The sequence below is a fragment of the Pongo pygmaeus genome, chromosome 1 (genome assembly GCF_028885625.2).
Source record: "Pongo pygmaeus isolate AG05252 chromosome 1, NHGRI_mPonPyg2-v2.0_pri, whole genome shotgun sequence".
Taxonomy (NCBI): domain Eukaryota; kingdom Metazoa; phylum Chordata; class Mammalia; order Primates; family Hominidae; genus Pongo; species Pongo pygmaeus.
Genome location: NC_072373.2, coordinates 71519493 through 71543063, shown reverse-complemented (window position 1 = coordinate 71543063; position 23571 = coordinate 71519493). Strand labels below are relative to the sequence as shown.

Below are 23571 nucleotides of genomic sequence, written 5' to 3'. Positions count from 1 at the left end.
ATGGTGAAACCCCGTCTCTACTGAAAATACAAAAAATTAGCTGGGATGGTGGTGGGTGCCTGTAATCCCAGCTACCTGGGAGGCTGAGGCAGAGAATTGCTTGAACCCAGGAGGCGGAGGCTGCAGTGAGCCGAGATCGCGCCACTCTGTCTCAAAAACAAAACAAAACAAAACACAAGATACCCCCACATAATCTCCAGATTGGCTGAAATTTAAAATCAGATGATACTAAAGTTGTCAAGCATATAGAGCAATGGGAACTCCTACATTGGTAGTGGGAGTGAAAACTTGTACAGTTTCATTGGAGAACACTTCAGCATTATCTAATAAAATTGAAAGTAATGTTAACCCAACATAAATACATGCTTATGTAACATAAATACATGCTTATGTACATGAGGATGCATGTACAAGAATAAACAATCATCCATAATGGCCCCAAAATGGATACAACCTGGAAAAAAAATCAGTAAAATGAGTTTTAAAAAAGTGACATCATCATGTAGTAAAATGAACAAACTACAGTGACACACAGCAACATTAATAAGTCTTTAAAATATAATATTTAGTAAATCAAACTCAAAAATATATCTTCTTATACTATTTCTATAAAATTCAAGAAAAGGAAAAAGAAAACATGTGTTGAGATATGCACATTTCAGTGCTAAAACTAAATAAAAGCAAGGAATGTTTACCCTGGAAATAGGTATAGTGGTTATCTATAGGGTGAAAGGAATTGGGATCAGGATGGAGTATTTGGGGAATTATTTGTTGCAGATAATGTTCTAATTCTTGCTATGGCAGTATTATAATTCATTAAACTCTACATTTATGTTTTATGCTATTCCCTGTGGGGTATCGTATTTCACAATAAAATAAAGGCATATATTGAAGACATTTTTATTTCATCTTATCTATACTTGTTATCCTTAAAGGCTGCATCTTATTCCATTGTAGATTTATCTGTTCCCCTCCTTTTGAATACTTGGAGTGTTTTTGTTTTTTGCAGTTGCCAACTTTGAGTTAAGCATCTTTGTACATATATCTATGTTCATTTGCTTGTGCTGGTATTTCTGTAGGATTGGTTTCCAGAAATAGAATCAAAAGATAATTTGCATTTCATATTTTGATAGATGCTGTTAAATAGCCTTGCAAATTTGTTCAGCCTGTCTTTTGCTATTTGAAGCTTTTAATTTTTTATTGTTCAATCTGTCTGTCTTTTCCATTGTAATTTCTGGCTTTTGTGTCATGCTTAGAAAGGCCTTTTTCAACTTCAGTTTATGTCTTTATCTGGAATTTATTTTTGGTTATGTGAAATGAGATTTTTTTTCAGCCATATAGCTAGTTGTCTCAGTGCTTTTTTTTTTTTTTTGAATGGTCAGTTCTTTGCACAGTGATGTAAAAGGTACCCTTTATCATCAGCTAAATGTCTATATGTCTTTTTCTATTCTACTGATCTATTTCTATATCAGTGTCACAGTATTTTAATGATTATAGATTTTAATGTTTTTCTCTTACTGATATAGGGAATTCTAATTAGTTCTTCCTTTCAAAAGGTATTTGGCCTTTTATTCATGTATTTACTTTTCCAAATGAATGGTAGTATCAAGTCCCTCTGTGCTCCCAGCCAAAAACAAAAAACAAAAAACATATGTTGACATTTCAGTTGGAATTACAATGAATGTATAGATTATTTGGCAGATAATTTACTTTCATACACATTTTTAAATTTTAGTCATTTTTAACTTTATATAAAGAGCATGTTTTATATATTCTTTTGAACTTTTTCCATTTAAATATTATATTACTCATATCTCTCCATATTTTTGCTATAGTTTATTTGACTACTGTATAATTTTTTACATTGTTTGAATATAACAACAAATTTAGATTAAGAGTTGCGGTTGGGGTTGGTATTCAGGTTCAGTCTCTTACTGAAGTATATTTTTTAAACAAGAAACAAGGCCAGGTGTGGTGCCTCACACTTGTAATCCCAGCACTTTGGGAGGCTAAGGAAGGCAGATCACTTGAGGTCAGGAGTTCAAGACCAGCCTGGCCAATGTGGCAAAACCCAGTCTCTACTAAAAATAAGAAAATTAGTCAGGCGTGGTGGCATGTGCCTGTAATTCCAGCTACTCAGGAGGCCAAGACACAAGAATTGCTTGAACCTGGGAGGCGGAGGTTGCAGTAAGCCGAGAAGGCGCCACTGTTCTCCAGCCTCCATGACAGAGTGAGACTCTGTCTCCTAAAAAAAAAGAAAAAAAAAAAAGGAAAGGAAACAAACAAGAAGTATTGACTATAAAAGACTGGTGGGGTTGGCCATTATATTAAAATTATAAACTTCTGTCCATCTGTAGACTTTAAATAAAGAAAGTAAAAAGACCAGTTAGAAACTGAGAAATGATATTCACAAGACCCACAGTTTTTCACAGGATTACTATCAAGGACATATAAAGAACTGCTATCTATTAGTTGGCTGAGCATGACCAACTCATTAGAAAAGTGGGCAAGAGATATAAAGAAGACTTTCACAAAAGCATAACATATATAGCCATAGACTTATGAAAAATGTTCGGTATTACTGGTAGTCAGGATATGCAAAATCAACCATCTTATCTTCATTCCATGAAAACACTAAAAATTCTGACAATACCAAGTATTAATATTGGGCAGAATGTAGATAACTCAGGATTTCATATATACTGCTGGTGGGAAAAAGTTTGGCATTGCTGAAGTTGAACATTTACATACCCTAAGTCCAGAGATTCTACTCCTATATATATACCAAAGAGGAATTCCTACAAAGGATAAAAGAAGACATTTGCAAGGATGTTCACAGTAGCACTGACACCAATAGCAAAACTCTTAACAAAGGAAATACAATATACTTGAATAAGAGACTGAACCTGAATACCAACCCCAACCGCAACTCTTAGTCTAAGTTTGTTGTTATATTCAAACAATGTAAAAATTATACAATAGTCAAATAAACTATAGCAAAAATATGGAGAGATATGAGTAATATAATATTCAAATGGAAAAAGTTCAAAAGAATATATAAAACATGCTCTTTATATAAAGTTAAAAATGACTAAAATTTAAAAATGTGTATGAAAGTAAACTATCTCCCAAATAATCTATACATTCATTGTAATTCCAACTGAAATGTCAACACATGTTTTTTGTTGTTGGCTGGGAGTACAGAGGGACTTGATATTACCATTCATTTGGAAAAGTAAATACATGAATAAAAGGCCAAATACAGGATTTTGTCAGTTGCCTTTTAAGCATGTATTGATATAATCATTTTTTTACCTTTTAATCTCTTACTACAGTGTCATAATGATGTTGTATTAAAATATTTATTCATTTCTCCCAAGTCACAAAAGTAAAGCCAGGAAACTTAAATATAGCAGGTCATTGAAAATACAAATTTGTTCTTTGCAGTATTCTTAAAGCCTTAGAATTTTTTGTGTTTTGTCATCCAGCATACTGACCTTGTGCTTATCTTTTTACTCTGCTTATCTACTTTCATTTTACAAAACATCATTTTGGAATTTCCCAAGATACTTAAATTTTTATTGTTTATTAACTATGTGCAGAAAAACTTGGGGTCTGTCTTCATGCCAACTAATTACATGACTGCTGAAAAATGAAGATGCAATTAGGGAAAGCAAGGCAGCAACTTACTACCATTTATTCTGTGCCATAGTCAGATGATGATGGTGAACTCTGATTTTGTTTAAATGACTCTAGATCTTTGATAAACCTTTGATGTTACTGTTGTTGAATTAATTTCTCCTGTCTTACAGCAGCCTCTGTTGACCCCAGACCTTAAGATCTTTTTAGCGTATGAGACCTTAATAAATGATAGAAGAAAAAAAAAGATTTGTGTTTGCAATTTTGTGATTTTTTAAAAATATGGACTCACAAATTATATAAGCTTCAGGTCCCACAACACATGAGTCTGCCTCTGGGTGTAAGGGGTGAAGAGTGGGGGTTTTATTTTCCCCAGTTCTTGCCCACAATTGTGCTATCACTGCTAGAAAGCTGATCTCTATGATGGGGAGCCAATAGTTTTTTATTTTACTTTCAGTAATTAAAGTTAATTTAATCTACTTGATTAAAATTTTATCTCATATCCTATTTAACTCCAGCCCCCACCCCCACCATGGAGTAGGAGATATCCAGCCAGTTCTTTCACTCCTCCACCCCTGCTCTACCCTCTTCAACTTCTAACCCTTCTGGCATTGGAGTAGGGAGACAGGATTGGAGAAAAGGCGTTCTGGTCTGATGCCACAGTTTTTACTTAGCCAGACATGAAATTACAAGCCCCTGTTGGTTATTGTTGCTTCTCTAGCTAACATTGGCCATGAATTTGAATGCCTTCTGTGTGTGTTCCAGTGCTGGTTCTCTTATAGGTAGAAGGGTGCAAACTCTTCAGAGGGGCCCATAGGGAGCTTCCCTACTGAATAGTTCTTTGGTGTTGGAGATCCAGCATCCACGATATAGACCTGGTTCTCTTTTTTGGTGTCTACTTAGCTTATAGTAATCAACTATATCTTTCCTTTGCATTCTTGTTCTTCCAGTCAGCAAGGTTACAGGCTGCTCCACTGCAGTACCTTGTTCAGGGTTTTATTTTACCAGGGCTACTATAACAAAGAACCACTGACTGGGTGGCTTAGACAACAGAAATGTATTGTTTCATGGTTCTGGAGGTTAGAAGGTGTCAATGGGGTTGTTTCCTTCTGAGGGCTGTGAGAACGAATCTGTTGCATGCCTTTTTGCCTCGCTACCAGTGGGTTGCTGGCAATGTTTGGTGTTCCTTGGTTTGTAGGTATGGGTGGGAAGAAAATAATAGAGTTTTATCCCTTTGGTTTTTATCTGAAATAAGGAAAAGTGTACTTCACTAATATTTGCTTTATAGATTTGGAGCCCTTGTATGTCATTTATGAATAAATATACTAGAGATACGAAGTTAAATTTTCTATTGATATAATATTTAAGAAGTATAGACCATGAGCTTCTTGAGAACAAATCTTTTTCTAATTTGTCTCATATTCCACAAACGTAATGTATTTTATTGTAATGTTAATGAATTTCTGAGGTACTACTATAATGCAGTTCTGTAAAATAGTTCTGCCATTTAAACTCATTTAAGATCAAATGGGGCATGTTTTACATATCTGTTGATGCAACTGTTTTGTCCAACTACAGCCCAATTTACAACAGATTCAAATACTAACCAGAAGGAAATTAATGAGTTGATTGTGGTATTTTTTTTTCAATCGGAAGTGTTTTTTGGATACATCTAGATACAGTGTTATAACAATCCAGGTGATAAATGTATTGAACATTTTTGATAATTGTGGTTTTTAATGTAAAAAAAGAAAGGTATGAAAACACTTGACTTTTTTTTGATTTGCCAAAACATTTCTGTAATAATGTATACATTCTCCATAGCTATTAGTACCCATTAGCTTTTTTTAATTGAACAGTTGGCCCTTCATATCTCTGGGTTCTGCATATGTGGATTCAACCAACCATGGATCAAAAATATTCTTAAAAAAATTGCATCCGTACTGAACATGTACAGACTTTTGTTCTCATCACTATTCCTTAAACCAGTGGTCCCCAACCTTTTTGGCACCAGGGTCTGGTTTCATGGAAGATTTTCCCATGGACAGGAGGGAGTCGGGGGTGAGGGTTGGTTTTGGCATGATTCAAGCACATTACACTTATTGTGCATTTTATTTCTATTATTATTACATTGTAATATATAATGAAATAATTATACAACTCACCATAATGTAGAATCAGTAGGAGCCTGAGCTCATTTCCCTGCAACTAGATGGTCCCATCTGGGGGTGATGGGAGACAGTGACAGATCATCAGGCATTAGATTCTCATAAGGAACACGCAACCTAGATCCCTCGCATGTACAGTTTACAATAGGATATGTGCTCCTGTGATAATCTGATGCCACCACTGATCTAACAGGAGGTGGCGCTCTGGCGGTAATGCTTGTTCACCTGCCACTCACCTCCTGCTATGCGGCCTACTTCCTACCAGGCCATAAACCAGTACTGCTCCATGGCCTGGGGGTTGGGGACCCCTGCCCTAAGTAATACAGTATAATAACTATTTACATAGGATTTACATTGTATTAGGTATTACAAGTAATCTAGAGATGATTTAAAGTATATGGAAGGTTATGCATAGGTTATGTACAAATACTGTGCCCTCTTTTATCAGGGATTTAAGCATCCATGAATTTTGGTGTCTGTAGGAGGTCCTGGAACCAATCCCCCATGGATACAGAGGGATTACTGTATATGACTTAAGGTCTATAACATCATGTTTTGATATACATAGTGAAATGATTACTACAGTCCAGCAAATTAACATATCTGTTATCTCATATACTTCCCTCCCTCCCTCCTTCCCTCCCTCCCTCCCTCTCTTCCCCTCTCTTTTCCTTTGTAGTAAGAGTATCTAAAATCTACTCCCTTGGAAATTTCCAGTATAAAATATTATTAACCAATCCTCATGTCATACACTAGATCTCTAGATTTAGCCTACATAGCTGCAACTTTATACCCTTTGACCTAGTTCTTCCCGTTTTCTCTGCCCCAGGTAACCACTATGCTGCTCTTTGTTTCTATCTGTGTATTCGTTGTTCCATTTTTTGGTTTTTCATTATTATTATTATTTTTAATTCCACATATAAGTGAGATCATGCAGTGTTTTTCTCTGTGTGTCTGGCGTATTTCACTTAGCATAATGTCCTCTAGGTTCATTAATGTTTTTGCAAATGGCAGGATCTGTCTCTTTTTCAAGGATGAATAATATTTCATTACATACACACACACCCCCAATCATAGTTTCTTTATTCGTCAACAGGCACTTCAGTTGCTTCCATAACTTGTATTGTGAATAATGTTGCAATGAATATGGGAATGCAGATTTTTTTTATAAGATTGTGATTTCATTTCGTTAGAGTAGATACTCAGAAGAGGGGGGATTGCAGGGTCATATTACTAGTTCTATTTTTAATTCCTTAAGAAACCTCCATACTGTTTTCCACACGGGCTGCACAAATCTGCATTTCCACCAACAGTGTACAAGGGTTCCCTTTTCCTCGCACTCTTACTAACACTTGTTATCTCTTGTCTTTTTGATAATAGCCATCCTAAAAGGTGTGAGGTGATATCTTATTGTGGTTTTGATTTTCATTTCCCTGATGATTAGCGATGTTTAGCATCTTTTCATATACCTGTTGGCCATTTTTATGTCTTTTGAGAAATGTTTATTCAGGTTCTTTGCCCATTTTTTAATTAGGTTATTCAATTTTTGGCATTGAGTTGCATATATTTTTGATATTAACCCCTTATCAGATATATGGTTTGCAAATATTTTCTCCTAATGTGTAGGCCTCCTTTTCATTTTGTTGATTGTTTCCTTTGCTGTGCAAAAAATGGCTATTAACTTTTATCCGGTACCACACTTCCAAAGTTAGATTTAAATTAACATAGTTTTCATTGTAAAATTAGCAATGGTAAATTTGTTGAAGCATTAAACAGCCTCATTAAATGCTCATAGGAGCAAATAACCATGTCAAATATCCTGTTCAGATATGGAAAAATTTTGCTCATTTAACAAATATCAAGCACTTAACTATGTGCCCAGCATTGACTGATGTTCAGTGAAATCCTTTTGTTAAGAGATTCTTTTGAAAAACAATCAGACTATAAACATTATTTATTGGTGGAAAGGAGTAAAACATCTATATGCTATAAAAAGGCCGGGTGCGGTGGCTCACGCCTGTAATCCCAGCACTTTGGGAGGCCGAGGCGGGCAGATCACAAGGTCAGGAGATCAAGACCATCCTGGCTAACATGGTGAAACCCCATCTTTACTAAAAATACAAAAAATTAGCGGGACCAGGTGGCGGGCGCCTGTAGTCCCAGCTACTCGGGAGGCTGAGGCAGGAGAATGGTGTGAACCTGGGAGGCGGAGCTTGCAGTGAGCCGAGATCGCGCCACTGCACTGCAGCCTGGGCAACAGAGCGAGACTCTGTCTCAAAAAAAAAAAAAAAAAGAAGAAGTAAAACATCTATATGCTATAAAATTCAACTTGATTTTTCCATTTCTTCACATCAGAAACTGTGGGGTCTGGCCGGGCGCAGTGGTTCACACCTGTAATCCCAGCATTTTGGGAGGCCGAGGAGGGCAGATCACAAGGTCAGGAGATCGAAACCATCCTGGCTAACACGGTGAAACCTCGTCTCTACTAAAAATACAAAAAATTAGCCAGGCGTAGTGGCGGGCGCCTGTAGTCCCAGCTACTCGGGAGGCTGAGACAGGAGAATGGTGTGAACCCAGGAGGCGGAGCTTGCAGTAAGTCGAGGTCGCGGCACTGCACTCCAGCCTGGGTGACAGAGCGAGACTCCATCTCAAAAAAAAAAGAAGAAACTATGGGGTCTGGCCTTTTTATCTGGCCACTAACTCTCTGGATTCCTACACAGTTTACTTAACTCTGTTGTAGTGTCTCAGATCACTGATCAAGGAAGAGAGTTTTACTTTTCATTAAATAACTGTTCACCTTCACCCTTCATACCTCACCCAAAATATCTAAAAATGTTATAGAAGAAATTCCAATATGGAATGTAGTTCTGAGTGTCGGCTCTGGAATAATATCTAAATCTTCACCTAACCTCCAATACTGGCTGTATGACTTCGTCACTTCTCTAAACCTTCGTTTTCTCTAAACCTTAGTTTACTTAACTATAAAATGGGAAAAATGTTACTACAACCTTGTAGGGTTGATATGAGGAGTAAATGAGAGGTTAATAGCACCTCACATACTACCTAGTACATTGTAAATGCAGAATACATTTGATCTATTATTATTGTTGCTACAAGTATTCAAATTATTGCTAGGCCTAGTGACAAATTGCAGGAGATGTTACCCTAATGATTTTCAGTTTACTTACAGAGCAGTGCTAATCATAGATATATTGGGTTTATATATCCATCTACGCACCTACTCAATAAATATTAGGTAGCTACTATTTGCTTGATATTTTGTTAGGTGCTAAAAGTGATAGCCTCCAAGAATTGTATATACTATGAGTAAAATGTAAAATATAACTTTATATTAGAGAAAAAATATTTCAAGAATAATTATGCATTGGCTACTTTCTGGGTCTTTTTGAGAAGGAGTTATCTGTTCATTAACAACAGCTGTCACTTTATTTACATTTTTTTTCTTAGAAGAATAGCTTTAGTATTTAAAGAATCTGATTATCTTTAATTCTAGATAGTCATTAACGTCTTTAAACAGAATCTGCCTTTAGCTTTGAATGGAACATTTCTGTTGAGCACATGTTTTATAATACTGTTGACTACCTTGCTTTTTTTTTTATTACTTTACATCTTGATACCCTTTTTCACTGAAATCAAAGCACCTTCTATGTATATATTAAATATTCATATGATGGGAATACTTCTTCTGATGCTAACATCCTTGTTACACTATGGCTTTGCATGTCTAAGTATTGCTTCCTAAATCTAGATAAATGAAAATTCATCTTAGCTTCATTAGTTTCATCAGCTCTAATCATATAATACCTTATATGATCATATAATACCTTATATGATCATATAATACCTTATATGATCATATAATACCTTATATGATCATATAATACCTTATATGATCATATAATACTATATCTCCTCACTAAAATACAAAGTAAAATACTTACTTTGTATTTTAAGTAAATTTGATATTTACTTTAAGCTTCTTTGAGGAAAAGTATTGTACATGTACAAAGGAGTATCAAGATAGAGATGCAATCATCGTATCTATCCTCTAGTTGCCTGTTATGTTATGTTATGTTATGTTATGTTATGTTATGTTATGTTATTTTGATGGAGTCTCACTGTCGCCCAGGCTGGAGTGCAGTGACGCAATCTCGGCTCACTGCAACCTCTGCCTCCCTGGATCAAGTGATTCTCCTGCCTCAGCCTCCCAAGTAGCTGGGATTACAGGCAAGCACCACTATGCCCAGGTAATTTTTTGTATTTTTAGCCTAGATGGGGTTTCACCATGTTGGCCAGGCTGGTCTCGATCTCCTGACCTCAGGTGATCCACCTGCCTCAGCCTCCCACAGTGCTGGGAATATAGGCGTGAGCCACCATGCCAACCTAGTTGCCTTTTAGAAAACTAGTTATTCTTGTTTCCAATCCTTTATCACAATAGTGTATTGAATGTCCATAAGTTCAATAGTAATCCTCCAAATATTTGAGACATTATTTTAATATTATAATAGATTATTACTTTGAATTATACTTGCAATCAGTACCCATGATTTCTCAGTCACCATTGCTTGAAGACACTTTGTTTTTCAAATAAATGCCTTTTTATGATATTGAAATATAATTTGTATAGTAGATTATGCATGGAATAGCATACCTAATTTTATCCTTAAAATGTCAACCAACATCAATGTTAAATTTCCTGATTTTAATTTTTGTTCTTGGTTTAGTAAGAGAATGTCCTTTGTTTTAGAAAATGCACACTGAAACAGTTGCTGGTAAAGGGCATAATGTCTCCAGCTTCCTCAAATGAGTCAGGAAAAATGCATATATATAATAAAAATATACACAGTGATTCAGCAAAGTTGGCAAAATGTAAACTGTTGATAAATCTGGAAAAAAGATATTCAGGAGTTGCTTATACTATTTATATAAAGTTACTAAAAAATCTACACCAACTTTAGTTATCAGTTTAGGAAAAGATCATGTATTACTTGCCTTTGTTCATTCTTGAATATCTAGCATTAGTCTTTTCCTATGTGCAAGAATACTAAAGCAGGAGGAAAGAGACTGAGTTAGTGGTTTTGGTTTCTTCAAGAAGGATGGAAATCCCAGAGGAATTAGGAAGAAAATATGGTGATTGTAAAATTAGAAGATAACGCTCATCCACTATCACATTTTAAAATTACTTGGTACCTCCCCCCCCCACCAAAAAAAACCCCAGATTATAGAAAACATCTTATTTGGACATCCTTTTGAAGTATAAGGCTTCCACACAAAAACTTGTACACAAATTGTTCATGGCAGCATTCTTCATAATGTTAAAAAGTAGAAACAACCCAAATGTCCATTAGTGCAGTATTTTCGGCCATAAAAAGGAATGAAGTACTCGCTAAAACATGGATGAACCTAAGTAAAAGAAACCAGGCATAAAAGACCACATATTATATTATTTCAATTGTATAAAATGTCCAGAATAGGCAAATGCATAGAGTCAAAATTTAGATGAGTATTTGTTAGGGGATTAGGGGCTGGGGAGTATACAGAGTGACTGCTAATGGACACAGAGTTTCTTTTACAGGCCATGAAAATGTTCTGTAATTAAATAGTAGTAATGGCTACAAAAATGTGAATATATTAAAAATCACTTTAAAAGGATGAATTTTATAGTATGTGAATTATATTTCAATAAAGCTCTTATTTTAAAAAAGTAAAACCTTGCCCATCACTCTTGCCTCAGAGTCTTCTTGTCTAATTAAAGGTAAGTCAAAGACCCCTAACATTACATGATCTGGCTTCCTATTACTCCACAGTCTGATCTCCTTTTACTTTTTCCCTCTTCATTCCAGTCTAGCTGCAGTGCCTCCTGGCTGTTCTTGCCTCTAGTCTTTTTATTGGTAGTTCCTTCTTCCTAAAACTTACCACCTTTAACAGTTTAGTCAAATGTCAACCTCTCAGCAAGGCTTTCCCTGGCTACCCTCTCTGAAATTGTAAACCTCCCCCAAATTACCTATTTCCCCTTTTTGCTTTACTCTTCTCCTTGGCATTATTTACCATCTAACACAATATATATTTTACTTTTTTATCTTACTATTTCTCTTCCGCATAAAATATAAGCTCCCTGAGGACAGAGATTTTGTTGCTTTTGTTCACAACTGTATGCGAGGGCCTAAAATATGCTGGGCACATATTAGCACTAATATTGTTGAATGAATGAATCTGAAAGTATAAGTACAAGCAGCTATAACGAAATCAGGAATACTAAGTAATTGAAGAAAGGGCTACATATTTTATGCCCTTTATTAAAATAAAAATTAAGTATCTCATGGGACCATGAAACTAAAGGAGTAGAAGAAAAGCAATAATTTGTGTCTTGAAAGCAAAATAATAAGACAATTATTCAGTTATTAAAATGAAAATAAAACATTATTTGACCCAGGCAGATAATAATTATTTTACTTTTCAATGATAAGGACTCGGTAGATATCCAGACATACATTAAGTACTGAAAATATGTTGCCTGAATGGACGGTGCCGATATAAATCAGGGATCATTTAAGTATGGCCCATGCCTTTTTTGTAAATAAATTTGTATTGGAACACGGCCATGCCCATTAGTCTAGGTATTTTCTATGGTTGTTTTTGTGCTATAACAGCGGAGTTAAAGTAGTTGCAACAGATTATATGACCCACAAAACTTAAAATATTTACTATCTGGCCCTCCACAGAAAAAGTGCATTTGCTGACCCCTGCCTAAATTGGTCTCTGTGGAATATGGAATAGTATAGTAGAGAATCATGACCAAACCTTCAGAAGTTTACATTTCATTTCCTGGACTGGCTGTGTTGTTTTGGACAAGTTAAGTTCTATGATTTTCGGTTTCTCATCTGAAAATGAATAGAATACTTATCTCACGTGGTTGTTTAAGAATTTTAACTGAGCTAATGTGTATAAAGCACTTAGTGAAGTGCCTAGTAAACAGTAAATGGCATAAGTAGCACATGCATATGTATATATACATATATACAGACATGCACATACACACAGGAAATGCATATGCCCTCAAATAGGAACTCTGTAAGTCACCAAGCATTCTCCAGACGCTTTCTATATTTTTAAGTAAATAATGAATAAAGTTAAATAGTAAGTACTTACTACACATAAGGCAACATAATAAACTGCTAAAATGTATGGGATTTTGTTTTTTTGTAGAAAATTATACTCCAGCATTCTTTCTTTCTTTTTTTTTTTTCCTCCTTAGAAACAGGGTCTCACTCCATCACCTAGGCTGCAGCACAGTGGCACAATCATAGCTCATTGCAGCCTCAAACTCCTGGGCTCAAGCAATCCTCCTGCCTCAGCCTCCCAAGTAACTGAGACTACAGGCATGTGTCACCACATCCGGCTAATTTTTGTATTTTTCGTAGAAGTGGGGTCTCACTATGTTGCCCATGGTGTTATCAAACTCCTGGGTTCCTCAGCCTCCCAAAATGCTGGGATTATAGGCATGAACCACCATGCCTAACCTTCAAGCATTATTTCTGACAGCCCTATTTACAGTATTTTGATGCCCTTGACTCACATTTTAGCAAAATGTACAGCCCACTATAGAGTTTTACATTTTCAGGTAAGTTTCAATGTTTTATTTTTAAGGAAGGACTAATTCATGCTATGTTCTGATTATAAAAAGAGGAAAACAGTGTAATGCCTTATACATTATATTATGACAAAATTTCAATCTAGAACTTTTTCTTGGGTGCCTCATTTTCTGTTTTTTTTTTTTTTTTTTTTTTTTTTTTTTTTTTTTTGATGTGGGGTCTCACTGTGTCACCCAGGCTGGAGTGCAGTGGCACGATCTCGGCTCACTGCAACCTCTGCCTCCCGGGTTCAAGCAATTCTCCTGCCTCAGTCTGCCGAGTAGCTGGAATTACAGGTGTGCGCCACCACGCCTGGCTAGATTTTTTGTATTTTTAGTAGAAACAGGGTTTCACCATGTTGGCCAGGCTCGTCTTGAACTCCTGACCTCAGGTGATCTGCCTGCCTCAGCCTCCCGAAATGCTGGGATTACAGGCATGAGCCACAGCACCTGGCCTGGGTGCCTCATTTTCTGTCAGTATACAGAAGGCAAATTCATAGGGCTGGATTATTTTGATGACCTTTCTAACTATACAGTGTTTTCTTTGTTAAAATAAATAAGAGATTTAATTTTTCCTTAACCAAGTTATTTTGGTTGTTAAATATGAAGACCAATGGTGTGAATCCTTAAATCAGGAATATGTGTGATTCTTTAGTATTAAGATATCTGCAATACATGGAATTATAATCTCACTTTCAATAATAATTTAGTAAACAGTTATAAATCTACTATATGCTAGGCATTAAAATTTTTTAAAAACTTAGTAGAACAGAAATTTTGTTTTCTAAAGGTATGAGATATTGTTGAGAAAAACATTATGTAAACAAGTAATTTTAATGACATAATAGTAATAACAATGAAAGTACGGACGTGAGAGCCATTAGTTCTACTTTAAGATGTCAGGGAAGACCTGGAGAGGTGACATTTGAGCTGAATCTCAAGGAAACAGTTCAATATTGTCAGATGTGTATGGTAGAGGGATACCACACAAGAGGTACCAAAGTCATTCAGCAAAAATCTTTGAGCTTCTACTGTGTGTCAGAGAATGTTTTAGGCAGCTGAACAAAACAAAACAGTTGTCTAGTTGTTCTAGACAAATGAACAAAACAAATGACTTTTTTTCTGCCACTTTCAGTGAAACATGTAAAGGCATGGAAGTGAGGTAAATAATACAGAATGGCTGAGTCGAGAGGAGTCTGGGGGTACCTGACAAGAAAAAAGCAGAAGCCCCATCACACCAGGAAGTTTGAATGTAATCCTGTAGGCTACTGATGTCCAATCCCAGAGCTCCAGAGATACTGGTGTGTCATGAAGTTATGACAAAGGAATTAGCAATCCATGCTTAGATATTAAGCATGCATTGCCTGTGGATTTTAATAAAATGTCTTTTACACCTATTTTTACACTACTTTTCAATTTTTTGTAGTTATTTTGAGTAATAGAAACTCATTTAAACATATGAATTCATAATACCTTTTTTGACAATTTTTATTTCCTCAATCGTGTGGTACTGTCACTGTAACTACTTTTAAGTAATCATCAAAATGGTTAATTTTTAAAAGAGGTCCTAAAATATTCAGCCTGGCATCTCCTGCTGGTGTTGAACCTGTTAAAACTTCTAGAGCTACCATCTAAAACTTCAGTTAATATTTGACGAGCTCCATCTAAGTGCCAAGCACTGCTCTACCCACTAGGATTACAAACATTAATATAAAACAAGGTCCATGTCCTCAGGGAACTTACAGTCGTAATGAACTAGAGTCTAGATTAAAAATAAATAAGACTGAAGTAAGCATGGAGAAAAGGGTGTAGATTCAGGATATGTTAAGGAGGTAGTAACTCTTAATCAGTGAGAATCTCTCACTGAAAGCAGACTACTAGAATAGAAGCAAAGACCAGATTCTTAGGAAAAGAGCTAATGTTTTGCTAATACAGGGGGAAGAAAGCTCTATATTTTATTAAGAATATTGTTTTCTCCTAGTAAAAAGCCTAATCAATCTCCAGAGAACAAGGATATTAATAATTTATGGATCTGTGAACATGCCTCTACTGCTTGATTTTTCTCTGCCTGGTAATAAGGTATAAACCTGTGAAATAATCTTAAGTCAAACCATGAAAATATGTAATGTAAATGATGTAAAAAATTCATCTGGATCTGACACCTTCACAATGATGTTGCAGAACAGTCATTCTCTATGTTGATCTCTGTACCTTCAGCCCAGCAAGCTTACTTCTCTTACTTCTTTCAGATTTCAGCCTTCTTTCCTACACACACACACACACACACACATACACACACACACTTCCTTTCTTTCCTCGCAAAGAAAGACAGCTATTGACTAGAAGCCCAGAATTGCCCCCAAGTTCCGACCACCAGCTCGAATTCTTATGAAGTGGACTTGTAATATCCTTAATGTTGCTGTTGGCAGTCAGTTACAGATTCCATTATTGTCGATCAGTGCAGTCGCCATGCGAGGTGGGGGGAGGAATGGAGGAGGAGAAGAAAGGAGGGATGAGAGCTTCCTATTCACAGATTTATCAACCTGCCTTTTCTTGCAGGAAATCTTCGTAAAGGGGGCTGTTGAAATAGCTAAAGCAGGAAGGGGAAGGGGGCTGCAGTTCTTGCGGAGGACTGAAAGGAAATTTGAAAACCTTTCCCCTCAAAACAAAACAAAATGCTGAATTTGTTCTTTTGTCTTTGTTTTTGTTTGATATGCTTTACTTAACTGATTAGCTATTGTGCTGTCTGGTTATCTAAGCTGCTTCCAGTGTAGGAACCTGTTTCTTTTTCTTTGAGTGTCTTTATTCTTTATTTACGTATGATTTTTCCTGTCATTAAACACACTTCATTATTCAGTGTTATCCTGGCTTTTTCTTTCAGACTAAAGCCTAACACCAAGAGACAGAAGGACAAATCTCCCTTCTCTTCTCTTATACCACCCTCTTTTAACCCTATTTCTTTCCCCCTCCCCCTGGTTGTATTAGATTGATGTCACAGAGACAGAATTCAGAGTGGAGGGAGGATCACATTTTCTCTTTCATCATTACTGCCTAGCCAGCAATTTAAGTGTTGGACCCCCAAGAATTTAGTCTCTGTATCCTTTTTTTCTCACTTCATCATTCAGTAATTGTGCTCTGTATGGAAAAGTTTTCTGGCTGGAGAATGAGTCTCCTTTCCCCCGGTGATGTGGCGGAGTGGTTGGATAGTAGCACCGAAGAAGAGAAGAGCCTTCTGTCATTTCTGGGTACGGTAGGGCTTGCTTGTTCTTTTAACCCTTTATTGTCTGAACTTTTCTTACTTTTGGGAATAGGACCCCAAATTCTCTAAATCCACTTTTGTATTTTTAAAAGGAGAAGAGGAATTAAGGGAATATGTTTAAGTCGTTTGCTTTTGAAATTTTGTCTATAGAAATATTGCCACCAACACTAACTATGAGAAATAAGAGAGAGATTGCTTTGCCTTAACAAAGAGTGCTAGCTCCATTCAAGGCTTACCATGTCATCTTGCCAGCTGTTCATGGTATTTAGACAACTTCTGCCAACCAAAATAATATTATTGTTTTACTTTACTCTCAATACAGTGATGGTGAGGCGTGCTGTGTGAGAGTGGGAGTAGGCTTTGTGTGCATGAAAAGCCAATGTACAAATAGAGAAGTAGCTTTTATGCAAGATGTGAAATATTTGTAATGTTTATATATGATTTCTACTGACTACATAAAATAGGACACATGGACCTCCTATTACTTTAACTTTGCATTTATGAATGCTTTCTAATAAATTTGTAAGTAAAGCAATTGTTTATCTTGAGGTTATTGATATAATAAATTATTAGGAAAGTTAGGTTGTAAATCCAGTCATATCTTAAATGTGATAGAAGAGCTTGATACTCATGTAAAAACCTATTTGTGAATACTTTTGCTAGATTAATTATAGCCTTCAAATTTATCTGTCTTATAAATTTGATTTATATTTTCCTAGATATAAGTATGCCTTTATTATAAATGGACAAAATTCAGTTGATCTTCTGATTTTCTAATTTATTCCTCATGAATATTATGTATGACTTATGTATAGTCTTCTGCCAGTCCAAAAGTTATCTCTACTATGATTTGAAAATCTTTCTTATAGTTAGCATAAGTTTATCTTTCAATTCTGTTGTCAATCTTAGCATTCTGTTTCTCTCTTTTTTTTTTTTTTTTTTTTGCAGTTTAGATGTAAAGGGTCATCCTAATCAGGTCTTCCTAGGTACATATATTTAGATATTAACCCGACTCTTAATTTACCATGGCCTTATTTATCTTGGGCATTTGGATGACTTTAAGAAATATGTGTACCTCTTAAGCCTTCATTTCTCTGAAGCCTATCTCATTCTACTTGCTTCCCATTCCCCTCCCCAGACACATGCATACATACACATAGAGAAACATCAGTGAAGAAACAAATACAGATATCCCTAAGTAAAACCAACCACTTAGACTCTACTACATCATGGGAAAGGAAGGCAGAGTTATCATTAGACATATTTTCTGTGCTCTGGCGTACCTTTATGAATTCTAATTATCTAGCTTAAAGATTAATTTATTTATCTCCTTTTTTTGTGGGGAGGGCATTATCCCACTATACCTGAAATGAATTTGGTTAATAAAGATGAGTAAATGAAAAATGCTATAGTAGTGCCCCCACCCATCCCTGCTCCTGTCCTCTGATTAGGGAAGTTGGTAAATTCCTGTTTATCCACAGACAGATAAATGGAGGTAATAAAGACAAAGAATGTTAGAACTTGCTTAGAAGAAAAAAATGCAAATTTCCATAAATTATGATGTTGACTTCTGGGTAGTCAATTCCCAATTATCCACCTAATGGAACCTTCAGATTATAGATAAAAACAGGTAAGTCAGAGTCCTGATTCTGCTCAAGGGCTACAATAAGTTTAGTTGCTGAGTGAATAGACAGGAATGTATCCCATGCTCTGCTGTGGCACTGCTAAGCTGTGAAAGTCAGCAAATCTTATTTTTAGGATTGAAGCTCTCTCCTGACCATAGGCAGCAAACACCTCCATCTGTGGATAAACAGGAATTTTACTGGGCTCCTCCACAGGAATGAGGAACAAAACTATCTGATATGTAGCTTGGGATAGTTCGAGGATTAAGTAAAACCCTTGTGTTGAGTCATTTGCTAATGTAATTACCATTAATGACAACATGCTTTTCCCAATGAAGATGCCAAGAGAAAAACAAGAAAACTAAATCTACTTTATGGTGAATCTAGGATGAGTAGAACCGAGAGACACTGTGTCTTTTGGTACGTATCAAATTATGCTTTCTTTGCCTAAGGAATTTTAAGGCAGATTTCCCTCCAGAAGGGGGGATGCAAGAAAAGTACTTTGTGCTGGTTAGGATCTACTACTTACGTCTGTACAGTAACCACCTAACTGATGTTCAGGCCTTCCCGATAACGTAACTCACTGCTAGTTTGATGAAACTTCATACAACTGGGCACTGTTATTAATCTGTTCAAGAACCTTCCATGGTTTCATCACCTGTCAGGTAAATTTAAAACACCTTACTGTGAAACTTAATTTGGCCTTTCACACCTGCCATTCTATTTATTATTCATTTTAGAGGAGAAAATCCCCAAGCCTCCCTTCCAACCAAATTGATTTACTTCCTATCTTGGAACAAATATTGCCCTTTCCTACCTTGTTTCTTCTGTCAGCAGTGTTCAAACTCAGCTTTCTAAATTCAGCTTTTTAAAACTCTGCCCTTGTTTCAAAACTTTCTTATAAATAAATACAATGTTCTAGACACTGCTAGATGCTGTGGCTGGATACAGAGAAGTATGAGAAAAAGCTGCTTGTGAGAGGCATAGAGTTTGGCTGGGGAGAAAACATGAACTATGCACAAGTTAAATAAGAAAAATTAAATGGTAATTCAGACAACAATGGAGAAAACGAAAATAAGGCAGTTCCTAATTGTAAAATTGTTTATCCAGGTAAAAATTGCTTTGGGAGTTTGAAGAAGAGACATTTAAAAACATTGAAAATTACCTTACAGAGATAGGGTTTAATCTGAATCCTAAAAGATTTTTATGGAAATGGTAGGGTTTTCTGTATGAAAGTAGTGTCCTGAGGAATATTAAATAATTTCACATCCAGTGAGCAAACTGTCTTGAAAAGAATGCAGAATTCATGTAAAGAAGTAATGAGAGATAACATTTGAAGGGTATTTGGAAGCCCACTGTGTAGGACTAGTGAGACAGGCTAATGAGTGATAATTTTATCCTGAAAGCCATAGAGAAGAAGATCTTTGAGCAAAAAGAAGATATGATCAAAATAGTTTTTTAGAAAGACATCTGAAAGTGATACTAAAGGGGAAGAGGCTAGAAGCAGTTAAATCAGTTTGAAAGCTATTGCAGTAGTACAGGTATGCAATAAGTGCCTCTACTTTTTTATCCCTGTGTATTATAATTGTTGGTTTGTGTATTAAAACCAGACTGTGAATGCCTCCACAAGGAGGGCTTAATCCTCTGTCTTTTCAGCACCTGGAATATTCCTTGTGCAGATGAATGTTTGTGTAGCTCAGGTGAATAACAGATTAAAATAGATGGAGAGATTACAAAGAATCTATCAGCAGAATTGGTGACATATTAGAGGAATGGGGAACAAAATGAATCAAATATAATTTTTGAACTTGGAAGAATGGTGGTACTATTAACAGAAATAAATTGAGAAGGGGAGCCAATTTTTTAGGAAGATGGGAGTTGTGTTTAGATATTTTGAGTTTTAGAAGACTAACCCACATCCAGACAGAAAAAACAGGTTTGGTAATTGGAAATGAAGTCACAGGTGGGAGCTGTTCATCTAGAGAAGAAAGATAGTTGATATTCTAAGCATCTGTAGGTCATCTGCTATCAAGAGCTTGTCAAGAAAAAAGAGAGGGCAGCAGCTGAAACTTGAAGAATATCAACATTTGGGGGTGGGTGGAGAGAAAGAGGAGACATAGAGCGAATGACTGTAAATGTGGGAGGAAAGCCAGGATGGTGTGGTATCACAGGTGCTAAGATAGAAAAGGTTAACAATGTGATCAGTAGTGCCAGTGGCTACAAAAGCCAAAGAGAAGTCAGAAAAAAACCACTAGGCTTGACAGTGTAAGAGACTGTTGATAACCTGTGAAAGTGTTAATGCTATTTGAGTAATGTTGAAGAGGGAGAAGTCAGATTTTACAATATTGAGAATGACAGTAGGAGGTGAGATAGTGGAAACCACAGGTTAAGCCTTTTGCCTGAAGAAATCTGTAACTAACAGAAACATGTACCCTGTTAAAAACTAAATTGAGAAGACTTGTACATATTTTTAAGTGGAGGAGAGAGCAAGATCTTGAACCTACAAGGATAAAGACTAAGAAAACAAAACATTTTATGGGTTTGGAGGTGAGAGTAGAATTAAAAGCATAGGATTAACCTTTTGAAGGGAGAAAGGAAAAACTCATACAGGAACCAAATATGCATGCCGAGATTTAGCAATGGAATGTAGGGAAGATGGGGAGATAACAGCTTCTGTATTAATCTTATGCCATTTATCACACCCAGTCTTACAGAGTTAGCTATTTGTGTACCCATTTATGTTGTTATTTGTGTGTCCATCAAATACTTCCCTGCTACTGCCAGATAAGGATCTTCTCTTAATATTTTGGCATCTTCCAGAATAGCACCGAATAGGTACTTAGTAGATACTTTTTGAATGAATGAATGCTATCCAGATACCCAAAAATTTGAGACTCGGGACTTTTCAAAATTATTGAAATTATTCCGTCAGATCCAGGTTTTTTTCCCTCTTATTCTGCTACTATTCTGTAGTCCCATAACCATTTCAGGTACTTTGATAGCATTTGAAATTATTATTCAGTAGATAATGATTGCATTTTCCAAATTCTAGAATAAGAAGGAAAATACTCAGTGTATATACTTTTTTCCACTTTGCCTTTTCTAAATGGAATTTAAATGATTTCATTTTAATTCATTGAGTGAAGTAATTTATGTGATAGAATAGTTCTATGAAAGAATAATGTAATTTTGACAAATCCGAAACATTTTAAGTTTCTAAATGACTCTGTTGACTATAGTTAATTATTTGGCATTGGCAACTATTATCTGATTCCCAAAATTTACACCAAACATCAAGGGAGAAACATATTCAAAAATTGAAACTCTAATTTCTGGTACTATGCCAGACTAGATAACCTCAAAAATAATACAGAGACAATTAGAAATGTCACATTAATGTAACAAGCACTTTTAACTAAATGGCTGAACTCTCAGGAAGGAAAGGAAGTCCCCAGGAAGAGGAAAAAGAAAACAAAACAAAACTCAAAACCTAGACAGTAAACTCTCCTGGGGGCATTTACCAATTTTAGAATTTTAGAGTTAAGTTTTACTGGCTATAATATAGGAGATGGGCCAAGGGTCTAACAAAGTGAGGAATTAGAACTGAAAGGCCTATGTCATTCTTCCCCATAGGTGGGCCTCTGAATGAGTTACACCTTCAGTGAAAGTTGAAGTTAGAAAAAAAATCTCATTGACAAATATAGACAAATCTTAATTATCTTAACCTGGACTGGTAGGTGAGGTGGGAGAGGAAAAACATCCTGAGAATTCATAAACACAGTCGTGATAAGGTAAAACTGAAATAGTGGACAACATTAATATGTCAGAGATAGGAAGTGGGTAATTGGAACTGAAGTATTTTAAGATTGTTGAATTATTCAAGAGAAGGATAGATATCGTGATTAACTTTAGGCTTTAAGTATACATGTTAAAATGTTAAGGACAACTACTAGAATAATAAAAATAGAGTTTATATTTTCAAAAGCAATACAGAAGAAAATGGAATTTTTTAAACCTGATTAACCTGATTTTAAAAAAAGAAAATCAGAAAAAAAATGGAAAAAAAAATAGAAAATACAGTAAGATAGTAAAAATAAAATCCAATTATATCATAAATTATATATGAAAATGTTAAAAGATAAATATTGTCAGACTGGATTTTTTTAATGCTATGAATGAGAGATCTAAAACACAGGGACCTAGGAAAGTTAAAAGTAAAGGCTTGGAAAAAGAAAGCTGGTGTAGCCAGTGAAATAGAATAAGACTATCAAAAAAGTTACTGGAATAAAGGAGGTCCCTAAATAATGATAAAATATAAAAATCACTAGGAAGACATAACAATCTTACATGTACCCAATAACAAAACCTCAAATTTTATATGGCAAAAATGGACAGAAATGGATAATTCTACAGTCCTATCTATAAAAATTAGTAAGGATATAGAGAATATTCAAAAACGCAGTAAGTTTGTTTTAATGGACATATATAGAATCCTGACTCCAACAATTAGTCTTCTCAAGCACATACAGAATCTTTATAAAAACTGGCAATAGACCAGGTCATAAAACAAATCTCAACAAATTTCAAAGTTATACAGATTGCATTCTCTAATAACAGTTGAACTAAGTTAGAAATTAGTAACAAAAATTTACTTTAAAAACCTTTGTTTTTGCAGTTTTTTAAAGTTACTTGCCAATAACTTGTTAGTCAAAAAAGAAAACATAATGGAAATTATAAAATACTAAGCAATACTGAAAATAGTGTATATCAAAACTTGTGGAATATTACTAAAATAGTTCTTAAATGAAATGTATAGTCTTTTACATTGACAAGGGCAAAGGCTACAAATTAATGAGCTACGCATTTAACTCAACAAGTTAGAAAAATAATAAACCCAAAGAAAGTTTAGGGAAAGAAATAATGAAAATAAGAGTAGATAATGATGAAATGGAAAATAGAAATAAACAGAATCAACAAAGCCAAGAGTTGTTCCTTTAAAAAGCCTAATGAAAATAGATGAAACCGACAAGATTTGCTAAAAAGAGAAAATATAAACAATGTTGACATGAAAAAAGGGTATAATTATAGAAAATTAGAGAATTGAAAAATATGAGACTATTATAAAAAAGACCTTTTTGATAATATATTTGGAAATTTAGACAAGTGGACATTTTAAGAAAAATGTAACTTAATATTGTAGAAGCAATAAAAAAATGTAATTAGGCTTGTGAC

The 23571-nt window shown here is 35.3% G+C and overlaps 1 protein-coding gene across 9 annotated transcripts in view; it reads left to right on the top strand.

The window, feature by feature from the left end:
• Positions 1–23571, top strand: part of RASAL2 (RAS protein activator like 2) — a 383167-nt gene that overhangs the window by 258171 nt on the left and 101425 nt on the right. For 2 of the 9 annotated variants that reach the window (XM_063653517.1, XM_063653485.1), the window contains exon 1: positions 13637–16703. The exons of the other annotated variants lie outside the window; for them this stretch is intronic. In XM_063653517.1, coding sequence (XP_063509587.1) covers positions 16598–16703 — 106 coding nt within the window. In that variant the 5' untranslated portion in view covers positions 13637–16597. Of the gene's footprint in view, positions 1–13636; positions 16704–23571 lie in introns of those variants that run through there. 9 annotated transcript variants of the gene reach the window in all.